The following is a 15,745-nucleotide window of genomic DNA, read 5'->3' on the forward strand; positions in this document are numbered from 1 at the left end:
CTTGCAAGGACTAAGGTTGGTAGGAGGCAGTAAGGGAATTCCCAGGGAACCGAGAGTTGTTATTTTTTAAAGTATTCTAAGTGTCCATTATTTTCTAACTTAACTACAGAAAGGGCATGCGATAAACTCATTCGCTAGAACACAGAGAGAGCGCAAGAGAGAGCTGCACTAGATGGAGCATGGGCTAGAAAACTCAGGTGCAAAACACTGTCCAGTTCTATCGACAGGTCGGCAAGGACAGCCATGCCCGGAGGAACCTATGGAGGAAAGCACTGACCTTGGAAATGCAAGCACGCTGTTGGGTCGCTTCCCCAAGTTCTCTCTGCTAGACAACACTGAGTCCACTGTGTCAGGCCTCTGGGGACAGGGAAAAAGACAGGTTACATTTGGGCTGTGGTCCATGACACAGACAATCAGAGCCACAGGCTGCTCAAAGGCCTCAGACTACCATGATACCCTCCACTGTTATTTCTGTTTAGGGCTTAAAGTCTAGAACTTAACATCCAATGAAGAATGACCTCATTTATCAAACAAGTCACCTTGCTTGGTCCCATCCCAATTTCATTGTGCTGCCTTTTCTCAAACCATTTCCTCCTTGGAAACTGCCCTCAGGGTTGACAGCTCCTGAACTTTAAGAGGACAGCCAACTTCTTGAAACTCTCAGGAATATGAGCAAGCTGGCTAGTTCCACTTTTGACCCAAATAACTCTGAAACTAGGTAGTTGAGAGAAAGACTTTGGAGTCAGCTACCCTCATGTTTAAATGCCCACACTGCCAACAGAAAGAAGAGCAAACCAGTCAATCCTAAAGGAAACCAACCCTGAATATTCTTTGGAAGGACTGATGCTGAATCTCCAATACTTTGGCCAGCTGATGCAAACAGCTGACTCATTGGAAAAGCCCTAACACTGGGAAAGACTGAGGGCAAAAGGAGAAAGGAGTGACAGAGGATGAGATGGTTGGATGGCATCATCGACTCAAGGGACACGAGTTTGAGCAAGCTCTGGAAGATAGTGAAGGACAGGGAAGACTGGCATGCTGCAGTCCTTGGGTCACAAAGAGTCAGACATGACTGAGGGACTGAACAAAAACAACAGCTATAAAGCTTTAGACCCTAGATATGTGGGATCAAATTCAGAGGACTTTTAGGAGGTACTATATATAAGTGGCTAGCACATAAAAGCACTCCACAAATAGAGACAATTACAATTATTATGTATAATATATATTTATTATAATCTACAAATTGTATTTATAATATAATTTATTTAATAATTTTATATTATATATAATAATTACATTATTAAATTATACTAGTATAGAATAACAGGTAAAATTATTCTTTTTGGATTAATGATCTGGTTTACAAAAGGCTTTGAAGGAGATTCTAAAGATCAAAGTTTTAAAAATATTTTGAGCTAAAGCAGCATCACTGAAATTGGCACACAACTTCCTAAGAGAACTCTTCTACAAGACAGCACTCGGGTTTACGTTATGGAACATTTAGGGGAAAAGCAGTCACTCTCACAACTTTAAGCAGTTTCCCAAAATCTGTTTTACAGGCATTAATGAATATTGACTCAACCTAAAGTTCCATGATTAAATACTTTCAGGCAGTTAAAGCTGCTTCTTTCCAGCCAGACTTCTCAGGTCCTTTAACATACCTATGTGCTTTGGCCCATAGAGCTTTTTTTATAGGATACCCATCAAGAGCAGTTCTTTTGGAAAACTCTCCTTAAAAGGTACATCTTAGAGTACAGCAGGCCAAATGAAGCATTATCCTGTCTTCAAACATGTATCAAAGCTTACAAAGTTCTGCAGAATCCCTGAGGGTGAGAGATGGAACCTTTGGCCTTGTTTCTGATTTTGCACATCCTGCCTGTGTTTTAATGAAAATGAGAGGGTGATACTCATGTGTGTGTGTCTCCACTCTGCACACACAGGGTTGGCATCCCTCTGAGTCAACATGTATGAAGCCATGATGTGGAGAAAACACCAAGGGCCTAAGTATGCATTACTCCATCTCCTAAACCCCCATCCCAGAGCACTGTAAAAGAAGAAATCAGAAGGGAGAATTAAACCATATGTATAACATTTTCTTTCACAGCTCTTTCATTTAAAAAAAAGAAAGTCAGGCTTTTGTTCTATGGGTCACAAGATTATATAACATTCATGATAATCCAATTCATCCATCCCAAATTAGTACATTCAGATTCAATTAGTTCTCAACAAGGACCTACTTGTATATATAGCACCTAGAACTCTGCTCAAAGAATGCTATGTGACAGCCTGGATGGCAGGGGAGTTTGGGGGAGAATGGATACATGTATATGTATGGCCAAATCCCTTCACTGTTCACCTGAAACTATCACAACACTGTTAATCAGCTATACCCCAAAACAAAATAAAAGGTTTTAAAAAAGAGTTTCACAATTTCATTCACCATTGCAATGAAAAGAATGAAATACTAAGAATATATCTACCTAAAGAAACAAAAGGCCTATATATAGAAAACTATAAAACACTGATGAAAGAAATCAAAGAGGACACAAACAAATGGAGAAATATACCATGTTCATGGATTGGAAGAATCAATATAGTGAAAATGAGTATACTACCCAAAGCAATCTACAAATTCAATACAATCCCTATCAAGTTACCAATGGGATTTTTCACAGAACTAGAACAAATAATTTAACAGTTTGTATGGAAATACAAAAAACCTCGAATAGCCAAAGCAATCTTGAGAAAGAAGAATGGAACTGGAGGAATCAACCTGCCTGACTTCAGGCTCTACTACAAAGCCACAGTCATCAACACAGTATGGTACTGGCACAAAGACAGAAATAGAGATCAATGGAACAAAATGGAAAGCCCAGAGATAAATCCATGCACCTATGGACACCTTATCTTTGACAAAGGAGGCAAGAATATACAATGGATTAAAGACAATTTCTTTAACAAGTGGTGCTGGGGAAACTGGTCAACCACTTGTAAAAGAATAAAACTAGAACACTTTCTAACACCATACACAAAAATGAACTCAAAATGGATTAAAGATCTAAATGTAAGACCAGAAACTATAAAACTCCTAGAGGAGAACATAGGCAAAACACTCTCCGACATAAATCAAAGCAGGATCCTCTATGACCCACCTCCCAGAATACTGGAAATAAAAGCAAAAATAAACAAATGGGACCTAATTAAAATTAAAAGCTTCTGCACAACAAAGGAAACTATAAGCAAGGTGCAAAGACAGCCTTCAGAATGGGAGAAAATAATAGCAAATGAAGCAACTGACAAACAACTAATCTCAAAAATATATAAACAACTCCTGAAGCTCAATTCCAGAAAAATAAATGACCCTATCAAAAAATGGGCCAAAGAACTAAACAGACATTTCTCCAAAGAAGACATACAGATGGCTAACAAACACATGAAAAGATGCTCAACATCACTCATTATCAGAGAAATCCAAATCAAAACCACATTGAGGTACCATTTCACACCACTCAGAATAGCTGTGATCCAAAAGTCTACAAGCAATAAATGCTGGAGAGGGTGTGGAGAAAAGGGAACCCTCTTACACTGTTGGTGGGAATGCAAACTAGTACAGCCACTATGGAGAACAGTGTGGAGATTCCTTAAAAAACTGGAAATAGAACTGCCATATGACCCAGCAATCCCACTGCTGGGCATACACACCAAGGAAACAAGAATTGAAAGAGACACGTGTACCCCAACGTTCATCACAGCACTATTTATAATAGCCAGGACATGGAAGCAACCTAGATGTCCATCAGCAGACGAATGGATAAGAAAGCTGTGGTACATATACATGATGGAATATTACTCAGCCATTAAAAAGAATACCTTTGAATCAGTTCTAATGAGATGGATGAGACTGGAGCCTATTATACAGAGTGAAGTAAGCCAGAAAGAAAAACACCAATACAGTATGCTAATGCATATATATGGAATTTAGAAAGATGGTAACAATAATCTTATATGCGAGACAGCAAAAGAGACACAGATGTATAGAACAGTCTTTTGGACTCTGTGGGAGAGGGAGAGGGTGGGATGATTTGGGAGGATGGCATTGAAACATGTATAATATCATATAAAAAACGAATCACCAGTCCAGGTTCGATGCAGGATACAGGATGCTCAGGGCTGGTGCACTGGGACGACCCAGAGGGATGGTATGGGGAGGGAGGTGGGAGGGGCATTCAGGATGGGGAACACGTGTACATCCATGGCGGATTCATGTTGATGTATGGCAAAACCAATACAATATAGTAAAGCAATTAGCCTCCAATTAAAATAAATAAATTTAAATTAAAAAAAAAAAGAAGGGGTTAGGAGAAGGAAAATAGTAATTTACATTTGCTAGGGCTTTTGCCAAAGCCCCGCTTCCATCCATTGTACAAAGGAAGTCCTTATAGAATCTCATCTTGACTTTGCTGTCTTTGATCATGAGGACCCCAATTCCTTTGAATGTAAACTCCACATTTTGTTTGATGGAAATGGATCGTGACAAAAAAAGCAGCGTCTCCTTCACACATCCTTCCACTATATCTCTGCTAAATGGACCCTCCAAGGATATCATGACAAAATTAAGTGGAACTATTGGGATATCACCTAGAGGAGAAAGGGGGAGAGCAAAGAATTGGAGATTATAACAAAGACATATCATACACACTCACAAATAGTCACTTGATTCTCACTTAATACTTAAAAACAGAACTGCACCTGTGAAGCCTTTAGTTGTACTCTTTAATGCTCAATTAAAATTTCCCTAAAAGTAGAATGTTTTTGCTCAGAACAAGCACAATTAGCTTTCTAAACTGTGCTACAGACAAGCTTTTCATTCTCTTTTGTTGAAAGAGAAAGCCCACACAAAGCAATGAAGACCCAGTGTAGTCAAAAATAAATAAATTTTTAAACGGTCGAAAAATCCATCAAATTTACCATACAGAATACAGGCATAACAAATTCTAAGTATAGCTTGTTGGCATTTGTTTTTCCAATATACCATTTTTTGGTAGAAAGTTACTCTGCAAATTAACTTCCAGAGATGTTAATTGAAAGGCAAGTTCCAGTCCTTTCATCTTGTCAGCATTGGGGGTAGATGAAGTCTCTTTATCCAGATATAAGTCTGATGCAGGAAGATATGATAAGGAAAGTCAAAAGGAACACAACCAGAAATTAGGAGGGAACCCTCCGACCACAAGTAACCAGAGCAGGTATCACACAAAGCCACACCCTGAAACTGGAATGCAAGTCTCCTGGGGAAGGTGTCATGTCTCCCCCGCCATGTCTCTAGCACGAGGGACAAGGCCTGCCATGTTGTTAGTCCTTAGTAAACATTCGTGGAAGGGAAAAAGGAAGGAGGGAAAAGAAGGAGGGAGGAAGGGAATAAGGAAGCAAAGGAAAGAAGGAAGATTTTAGGATGTGAGAGGTGTATAAGGTCTTAAGTCTTTACAGAATTATTAACCTTCTGCTACTAAGTTGCTCCAGGCAAGAACACTAGAGTGGGTTGCCATTTCCTTCTCCAATGCATGAAAGTGAAAAGTGAAAGTGAAGTTGCTCAGTGAGTGTCCGACTCTGTGACCCCGTGGACTGCAGCCTACCAGGCTCCTCCGTCCATGGGATTTTCCAGGCAAGAGTACTGGAGTGGGGTGCCATTGCCTTCTCCTTCTAACAACTTTTAAATTTCAATAATTTAGATGATATACAATAGAAACACAGTTGATCTTTTCCCAGTTGATATTAACTGTGATTCTTCCAACCAGTAACCCTAATTAACTTTCTCTTCTTTATGACCACTTTTAATTTCTTAGATCTGAAATAAGAATAAAAATCTGTATGAGTCAGTGATGTGCCTTGATGTCACATCCGGCCTTGAGCTTCTGAGGTTGAAAATGACCTACGAGAAGACTGAATATTACTCCCTACCTCAGCCCCTCCCTCTGACAAAGGTACCACATGAAAAGAGAGCTTCTCAAAGCAAAAACCAGTAAAGCAACAATTGCCCAAGCATTGCCTTTTCATTTTCATCCCCAGTCTAGTCACATACTGGGAAAGTCTTTAAAATAAAATCTATTTACCAGGAGTATATACTCTGTTTTGTTTGAGTCCATGGATCTGTACTAACTTCTCTGCCATGATAAATACCGGCCTCTGAATTAGGAAAAACTTCTTGTTTCCCACCTCAAGCTTTTGTCTCATGAAAGTGAAAGTTCCAAGTCCCGGAATCTGAACTCCCTGAAAAGACAAAGGGCAAAAAAAAAAAAAAAAGCAACAGAGAGAATTCACTGAAATGTAAAGAAAAATAATCCTTTGCACTGTTATACCAAAGCACATGAAGAAATTTAAGCATGTGCCTTAAAATTCAATGCTCTTTATGACCCATTACAGCTTTAGTATTTCATGACTGTAAGTTTTCAAAGAAGTATAAAATGTAATATCTCAATCCACAGTGCTTTGCTGATCCATCATCTCCATATCATTCAAAGGCTGTGAGGACTAAAAAAAACATGTATGGGGAGTTCCCTGTGGTCCAGCGGCTAAGACCCTGCGTTCCCAGTGCAGGGGGCCTGGGTTTGACCCCTGGTGGAGGAACTCTATCCCACATGCCACTACTAAGACCTGGTATAGTCAAATAAATAAATATATTTTTTTAATGTATGGATGCCATAGCTGCTTTTAATCTTTATCTAAGATTACTCTAAGCAGAGATTTTGCCAACAAAGGTCCGTCTAGTCAAGGCTATGGTTTTTCCAGTGATCATGTATGGATGTGAGAGTTGGACTGTGAAGAAAGCTGAGCCGAAGAATTGATGCTTTTGAACTGTGGTGTTGGAGAAGACTCTTGAGAGTCTCTTGGACTGCAAGGAGATCCAACCAGTCCATTCTAAAGGAGATCAGTCCTGGGTGTTCATTGGAAGGACTGATGCTGAAGCTGAAACTCCAATGCTTTGGCCACCTCATGTGAAGAGTTGACTCATTGGAAAAGACCCTGATGCTGGGAGGGATTGGGGGCAGGAGCAGAAGGGGACGACAGAGGATAAGATGGCTGGATGGCATCACTGACTCGATGGACATGAGTTTGCGTGAACTCCAGGAGTTGGTGATGGACAGGGAGGACTTGCATGCTGTGATTCATGGAGTCTCAAAGAGTTGGACATGACTGAGTGACTGAACTGAACTGAACTAAACTGAAGATTACTCTTGTCCTAAAAAGAGATGGAAATACCAGACCACCTTACCTGCCTCCTGAGAAATCTGTATGCAGGTCAAGAAGCAACAGTTAGAACCAGACTTGAAACAACAGACTGGTTCCAAAAATCAAGGCTGTATACTGTCACCCTGTTTATTTAACTTATAAGCAGAGTACATCATGCGAAATGCCGGGCTAGATGACGCACAAGCTAGAATCAAGATTGCTAGGAGAAATATCAATAACCTCAGATACGCAGATGATACCACCCTTAGGGCACCCTTCTTCACTGGAAGAAGAACTAAAGAGCCTCTTAATGAAAGTGAAAGAAAAGAGTGAAAAAGTTGGCTTAAAACTCAACATTCAGAAAACTTAAGATCATGGCATCTGGTCCTACCACTTCATGGCAAATAGATGGGAAAACAATGGAAACAGTGACAGACTATTTTGGGAGTTTCAAAATCACTGCAGCCATGAAATTAAAAGACACTTGCTCCTTGAAAGAAAAGCTATGACCAACCTAGACAGCATAATAAAAAGCAGAGACATTGCCAACAAAGATCCATCTAGTCAAAGCTATGTTTTTTTCAATAGTCATGTATGGATGTGAGAGTTGGACTATAAAGAAAGATGAGTGCCAAAGAATCGATGCTTTTGAATTGTGATGTTGGAAAAATCCCTTAAGAGTCCCTTGGACTGCAAGGAGATCTAACCAGTCAATCCTAAAGGAAATCAGTCCTGAGTGTTCATTGGAAGGACTGATGCTGAAGCTGAAACTCCAATACTTTGGCCACATCACCAACTTGATGGGCATGAGTTTGAGCAAGCTCCGGGTGTTGGTGATGGACAGGGAAGCCTGGCATGCTGCAGTCCATGGTGTTGCAGAGTCGGACACAACTGAGCGACTGAACTGAACTGACTGAAATTGTGTGACAGTTTAAATTTTAATCCCTTGCCATCAGGGGGAGAGAATTTCTGCTTCCTCATTCTCTTTCTCTTTTTAAAACCGTTTATCTATTTATTTACTTGTCTGCGCCAGATCTTAGTTGTGGCACACAGGGTCTTGATCTTTGCTGTGGCATATGGGATCTTTTAGTTATGGCATGTGGGATCTAGGACCCTAAACAGGGATCAGACCCAAGCCCCTGGCATTGGGAGCATGGAGGATTAACCACTGGACCACCAAGGAAGTCCCTCTCATTCTTTATGGTAGGTTTAATGTCCCTCACTTAAAATCAGACAACCCAAAACATACAAGATACATGCTATAGTGTGGTGATCTTGGTTAATGTGCAGAAGCAAAAGATTGTGGCTATCACTCTAGGTCTCTGTCTTCCTGGAAACATCATACATCAAAGGTTACAAAGTCAAATGCTACAGGAGCCAAGGAAGGATGCAAGGGAGTGAAGGTACTGAGCCAGAGAATATGATGGCTAAGGAGTGCATGCCCCATCTAAAGGGGAGAGACCCTTGTCAGCTTCAGCCAAGGGTCACATGTACTGAACAAAAACTGATTTTGTTAATGGGCTGATTTTTCAAGAAAAAAAAATTTGTACAAACTCTCCCAATTTTAAGTTCTGATGACTAATTTAAATTATCAGATCAAACAAAATAGATTGCACAGATGAATTCAGATCAAAGGTTCTCATATTGGGACCTCTGAGTAGGATATAAACATTTCACAATATCCCAGCACCCTTGAAACTCCCAACATCTCTGTTCAGTTCTGTGGCATCCAAACTCAAGACCTGATGGGAAGAAATGCCCATCCCTGGACAAAGGTTCTCAGTTTTGGCAAGTAGAGTTCAGTCTCTGACTGCCTTCTTACATTTCATTTAAAATCCATTTCCTGCAAGGAGGCAAGACAAGAAGCATCATATCCTCCTAGAGCCACTCCAGGAACTACCAGATCACAGATGGACAGAATTCATCTGCTTCCTCTATACACACCTGGGCTGATCAGCGATATACTTCCTATCACTGGAACAGCAGAACTTTCACGTTCGTAACCTAAGGGTGAAATCCGTATCTGTTAAATCTACCAACCACAAGTCCTAAGTGTGAGCATCATAAAATCACAAGACTGCAGGTTACACTGGATGGCTCTAAAATCTGCTATCTTGCTCCCAGCAAAACTATTGGAGACTAAGGAGGAAACATTCTTTGATGTCTTATATTAAAATTAAAGTATAAATCTTACCTTGTGTAAGGACAGCTGCCGTTCCACAAATTCTGACACATTTCCCCAAATAGTAGAAACTTCTGAAATCCAAGGTAAATAAAATATAATGTATGAATAATTTATGAAAGCACACCTGTGATAGTATCTTAGTGTTCATAAACAAAAATGTGAATACAAAATACAGAATAAATAATTTACATTATTTAAGTGATAATAATTTCTAATTAATTAAAATTAACAGAAAATAAAGTCACTCCCCAAAGTTAATTTTCCTAATAAGCCAAGTTAACTTGCTTTAAATTCCAAAAATGTGAAAGAGGAGGCAAAAGAGAAAGAGAAGGTGGAGAGGAAGGGGAGAAAATCTTTGTAGAATAAAGGGAAATGTCACACCTGGCCCTTTATTCTATAAACATAGTTGTTGTTAGTTGTGTCAGACTCTTGGCTATCCCATGGACTGTAGCCTGCTAGGCCTCTCTGTTTCTGGAATTCTCCAAACAACAATACTGGAGTGGGTAGCCATTGCCTTCTCCAGGGGATCTTCCTGACCCAGGGATCAAACCTGGGTCTCCTGCATTGCAGGCAGATTCTTAACCGTCTGAGTTAACCTAGTGTTATCTAGCCTTTTATTTTTTTATATAAATACATATGTGCCTGTGCTGAGTCTCAGTTGCAGCACAAGGGATCTTGAATCTTCATCGAGGCTTGTGGAACCTTCAGTTGTGGCACGCAGGATCTTTTTTCAGTTGTGGCTTTTGAACTCTTAGCTGCAGCATGTGGGATCTAGTTCCCCGACCAGGGATCGAACCAGGGCCCACTGCATTGTGAACACAGAGTCTTAGCCACTGCACCACCAGGGAGGTCCCTAATCTAGGCTTTTCTTAATGACCCATTCAACAAGCTTCTAAGAGTCTACACTGTGCCATCTGATTAACATGAGCCTTCATTCTCACACCATTCCATAATATAGGAAGGAGGCCAGGGGCCACTAAAGCATGAAAGATCATTGTCTGTACATTAACTGTCTCTGCACTTTTATTTTTGCTTCATTCTTGACTGCTTTCACTCTCAATAGTCACCACTGGACTCCGGCTGTCACTCCTCTCTGCTACGAGTGCTCTGCAGGCTCACCACCCAGTCTTAATTCACTGCTTCTGATCACCTGTGCTCTTGCCTTCAACAAATATACTAACATTATGTCTAAAATAATAATTTTTAATAACAGACTTTTGGGTAAGGGCCCAAAGGGCTTTACTTTGTATTTGGACATAGACCACACTCTCTACTTTGAATGATCAGAGGGAGGCCTTCTATGCTTATTTTCTTGTTCTGAGCTATGTTCCAGGAAAGCTGCGGTAGAAAAATAAGTAGTTGTCAATTACTAGTGTTAATGTATGATATGAAGGAATACTCTGGGTGTAACTAATACTCATAAATATAGAAATCCATGTCTGTGTTGACATTTCCATTCCAAACTTAGTCATGAGTTTATTACAGATATTTTCCACTAGTGAACTCTTTCTGCAAATCAAAAGAGTGCTGTGTTTCAGTTCTCAAAAGAAAGGATCAAGAACAGTGGCAAATACCAGCTTACCACTTCTTGGCATAGATGCAGTTGGGCACAAAAACCCATTCTTTCCCCATTTTAGAGACTGCTTGATTTACTCTTGTAACTCTTTTTCCTAATGGTTTAAACCACTACCTAATGTGGAAAATTGCACTCATTTAATCCTGTATATCAGCATTATAAATATTTTTATTAATATGCCAGAGAATGAACAGGATGGGCAATGAGAAGTAGCAGTGACTCATGGGTTTCCCTAATGGCTCAGTGGGTAAAAAATCCATCTGCAATGCAGGAGATACCAGTTCCATACTGAGAGGGTAACAGGCAGGAAGGCTAGGGGTCTCCAAACAGAGGAAACAGACTGCAAGTGTCAGACGTTTTTTATCTCTTTCTTAAGCGGCAGGAGGAAACTACACGTGTTAGATTTTTTTCCCCTTCTCTATACAAATTTAAAAGGTTTCTCTTAAAATTTTGTGTTGCCATGATGACACCTGGTTCCACCTGAACTTAACTTTTCTCAAACCTTGAGCTAACCAACGCATTTTTCTTATGGAAATTTTTTTTAAGCTATGTTAATGAACTATGTATTTACCCTAGACTCTGAGTTTCTCCACTTAAGACACAAAACTGATAAGGGCTCAACAAACCGGTATGTTTTACTCATACATTGTTCTCCTAATCTATGTTAATGAAACTGTATATTTACTTGGAAACCTGCCTCTCTGCAAGATTCATGTCAATCATTTTATGGCCTGGGATGACTCACCTGGTACCAATGTTATCTCAAAATGTATGTTGTGGGTGAGGGGCCTGGTGACAGTCTTTGAGTTTTGAGACATTTCCTTTCTCTAATTAGCAATCTGCTGGTAGCTATATAACACTGAGCTAAAGACTAGCGGGGGCACTCTTTCTGCCCCCTTCTGATGTGTATGTCAGAAGCTTTTCTCTATCTCTTTTATACTTTAATAAAACTTTATTACACAAAAGCTCTGAGCAATCAAGCCTTGTCTCTGGTCCCAGATTGAATTCTTCTCCTCTGGAGGTCAAGAACTCTGGCATCTTTCACAACTCAGCAACAACCTTTCAATCCCTGGGTTGGGAAGATCCCCTGGAGCAGGAAATGGTAACCCACTCCAGTATTCTTGCTGAAAAGACCTGTAGACAGAGGAGCCCAGCAGACTACAGTCCAGAGTCGGACACGACTGAGCATGCATGCACAGATGGAAGTAACTCTTATGAGCCTCGAGGAACAAGTTGGGCGATGGAAACTCACTCACCAAGAAAACTGGGACTGCATGCTACAGCGAGCTGGATGCCAACTCTGCCCTTCACTCTAAATCATGGATATACAGTTGATTAAATATACTCAAGTATTCCTTCTACTCTGTCCCATTCTGCTGTATTTCCCGCTCTTCCTCACCCTTACAGACAAAAGAATCCTGTCTGCTGCTGGCTGCTAAGAATTAGTAGTCTCAACTGTTTCCTGAATTTAAATTTTCATCATGACTAAAAATATTTAATTCACTAATGTTACAGAATCTCTTGTAGCCAGACTTACAAGAAGACTTTTCAAAGTCAAAACTGTTAAGCCTTTCACCTAGAGTGATGATATGCAGCTCACATTTCAGGAAAACAATCTATACCAAAATGAAATGATTTAATTAGGGCCAGGAGGAATTGTATAGCTGGCAACCAGACCCTACTGAAAAGACCTGACTGAGCTTAATTAGAAATTTGAAGATCCTCTTTCCTCATTTGAAAGATACATTCAAGTCCAACTGTGTCCTTTTACCCTATAAAATCTAATGGGGTGGGAGTGGGGGGCCTCCCTAGTGGCACAGTGGATAAGAATCTGTTTGCCAATGCAGGAGACACGGTTTAGATCCCTGATCTGGGAAAATCCCACATGCTGCAGGGCAGCTAAGCCCATGGACTACAACTACTGAGCCAGTGCTCTAGAACAAGGGATATATTGCAACTACTGGAATCTGCGGGCTCTCCTCGTGGCTCAGCTGGTAAAGAATCCGCCTGCAATGCGGGAGACTGGGGTTCAATCCCTGGGTTGGGAAGATCCCCTGGAGAAGGGAAAGGCTCTCCACTCCAGTATTCTAGCCTAGAGAATTCCATGGACTGTAAAGCCCATGGGGTCGCAAAGAGTCGGACATGACTGTGTGACTTTCACTTCACTTCACTTCACTTCACTTCACTTCACTGGAGTCTGCACACCCTAGAGCCTGTGCTCAGAAACAAGAGAAGCCACCACAGCGAGAAGCTCTCATGCTGCCCGTAGAAGGCAACCCCATCTCGCTGCAACTAGAGAAAAGCCTACAAGAAGACCTGGCACAGTCAGAAATAAATAAATAAAATAATAAAAATATAATAGGCAAAGTCTTATTAGAGCAGAGTTTATTATTCTAAGCTGAAATTTTATATTTTTCACTGAAGGAAAAGGAAAACATGTACATAATTTCCTTCAGGAAATGAAGCCTTTACGCCTCTGTAATTCAAATGGAACAGACCTGGAAATCTTGCAGACTGTGATTTCTAACTTTGATTTTTTTCCATGCTCCAAAGTGTCAAGAAAAGAATCACTAAATCTCAAAAGAAAAATACTTCTAATCCAGTCTAAAAAGCAATCTAAAGAATATGCTACTGTTATATTTTTAGGAACGCTGAGGTTATTTATTTTGACCAAACACTGAAATACCAAGAACCACAAGAAATCATCCCTGGATGTACCTTCCATAATCAATTCAACCTTCATTTAACTTCAGATTCTAAACATTTTGTGCTTTCAAGACCGTATTTTTAAACACAATGCCAAATGTATTCCAGGTAGAAACACTTTACCTTATATATAATCATTATTTAAAACAAAAGACCAAGTGCCCATTATGTATATTACAGAATAATATATACTTGAAATAGATACTAATATCAAAAGGAAAAGATAAATCCCCTAACTTTATAAAACATCTTATAAAACTAAAATATTGATATACAAACAGAGCAAATTATTATAGAATGATTTAGACAAGGAAACATATTCCCAGAGCATAGTGCAGTGGAAAGGCACACTGTGCTGTGTGTCTGGAGACCTACAGCCTTCCGGCCCCCATGGATTGCTCACTGTGCAGCCTTCAATAGTTTCGACCGATTCCCATCTGTAAAGTGATGATGGTTCCCTCCAAGTACTACTGCTGTTGTCTAGTTGCTCAGTCGTGTCCAACTCTTTTGTGACCCCATGGACTGTACCCAGCCAGGCTCCTCTGTCCTTGGGATTTCCCAGGCGAAAATACTGGCATGGGTTGTCACAACTACTGAGCCCTCGGGCTGCAACTAGTGAAGTCGGTTCGCCTAGAGTCTGTGCTCTGCAACAGGAGAAGATGGTGCAGGGAGAAGCCTAAGAACCGCAACAAAGAGGAACTAACCCCTGCTCGCTGCAACTGGAGAAAGCCCGGGCAAAGCAATGAAGACCTAGGACGGCCAAAAATGATTTCTTTTTTTTTTTTAATCTCGATGTCACTTTGAGAAAGAAACTGTCTAACCGAGCCTAGCAAATTTTCTATAGAAGATGTCAAGTCTTCTTCCAAACAGCCATTTCTTTTTTTTAATCTCAGTTTGTTGTTGTTGTTTTTTAACTTTTTTGGCTGCCACAGGCAGCATGCAGTATCTCACTTCCCCAGCCAGGGATGGAGCCCATTCACCCACTTCCCTTGCTGAAGCCCAGAGTCTTAACCACTGGACCACCAGGGCAGTCCCTTGATCTCACTTTCTTAACACAAGCCTGAGATACCAGCCTTGCCTGAATTCTGAGAAGGAGCCACTTGGGGTGGTTGTTTGTAGCCAGCATTTATTGAGACTTACTCCACGTCCCTGCGTTTACATTATCTCATTTAATTAAACCCCCCTCAGCGGGCCCCTTTCTCTCATTTACTTCAGTAAACAAAAGTGTCTTAAGACTTAATGCTCCCAAGTGCAGGTGGTCTGGGTTCCATCCCGGGTCAAGGAAGTCCCTCCCACACTGAGCAAGTGAGTTAGCCAGGGGCAACTAAGACCCAGCACAGCTAAAGAAATGAAAAGAGCCTTTGGACGTCCACCATGAGTCGGCTGTGATTACCAGCTGCTTGACAAGGCAACATGGGCCCTTCAAGGCCCTCCAGAGACAGGGGATGGGGAGAAGCCCTTAGCTTTGCCCCAAGCAGGTAAAGCTCGTCCTCAGCCCCCAGCCCCTGTCGCTTACCCTCCTGGCTCAGCGAGGGCAGCGTGGGCAGCAGGTGCCTGCCGACGTCCTGCGGCGAAGGGAGGATGGTGTCCAGCATCTCTGGTCCCCTGTCGGCCAGATGCTGCCTCTTTCTTCTTCAGATGGAGTTTACACAAACGTGGTTGTCCCACTCTCCAGCCTCCCTCTCCTGGGACATTTGGATGTACCTTAAAAATTACCAAATCTCGATTTTTTTTTTCTTTCTTAAACGTTTTTTTCTTGCCGTCCCCCACCCCCTGCCCCCGACTCTGGCTCTCCCTGAAAGGTGCCCACCACAGGAACTCAGAGAGCTGTTCAGCACTTGAATTAAAAAGCGCCAATCCAAGCTCTGGGGACCTCTCGGAGGCCCACTGAGAGGGTCAGCCGGAGCGCGGAGCGGGGTAAGGGGCCCGCGGGAGGGCGGGCCCGCCGAGAGTCAGAGAAAAGTGTGTTGCTAGGACGCGATAAAGGCTCGCTCCGTTGCTAGGGAGTCCGAATTAGGCCGCGGCCCAGCCCCCTAGGTGTGTCTGGTCCC

General features: G+C 41.4%; 1 protein-coding gene across 1 annotated transcript in view; it reads right to left on the minus strand.

Annotated features, from left to right (window-relative positions):
* The window catches only part of CCDC81 (coiled-coil domain containing 81), a 39,220-nt gene extending 23,931 nt beyond the window's left edge, over positions 1-15,289 (minus strand). The window contains exons 1-5 of the mRNA XM_052662430.1: positions 15,211-15,289; positions 9,422-9,483; positions 6,111-6,267; positions 4,385-4,641; positions 278-357 (exon numbers count right to left, since the gene is read on the minus strand). Of these exons, the coding sequence (XP_052518390.1) occupies positions 278-357; positions 4,385-4,641; positions 6,111-6,267; positions 9,422-9,483; positions 15,211-15,289 (635 nt within the window). The remainder of the gene's footprint in view (positions 1-277; positions 358-4,384; positions 4,642-6,110; positions 6,268-9,421; positions 9,484-15,210) is intronic.
* Positions 15,290-15,745: the final 456 nt, after the last annotated feature.

Source organism: Budorcas taxicolor, chromosome 25 (assembly GCF_023091745.1).
Source record: "Budorcas taxicolor isolate Tak-1 chromosome 25, Takin1.1, whole genome shotgun sequence".
Lineage (NCBI taxonomy): Eukaryota > Metazoa > Chordata > Mammalia > Artiodactyla > Bovidae > Budorcas > Budorcas taxicolor.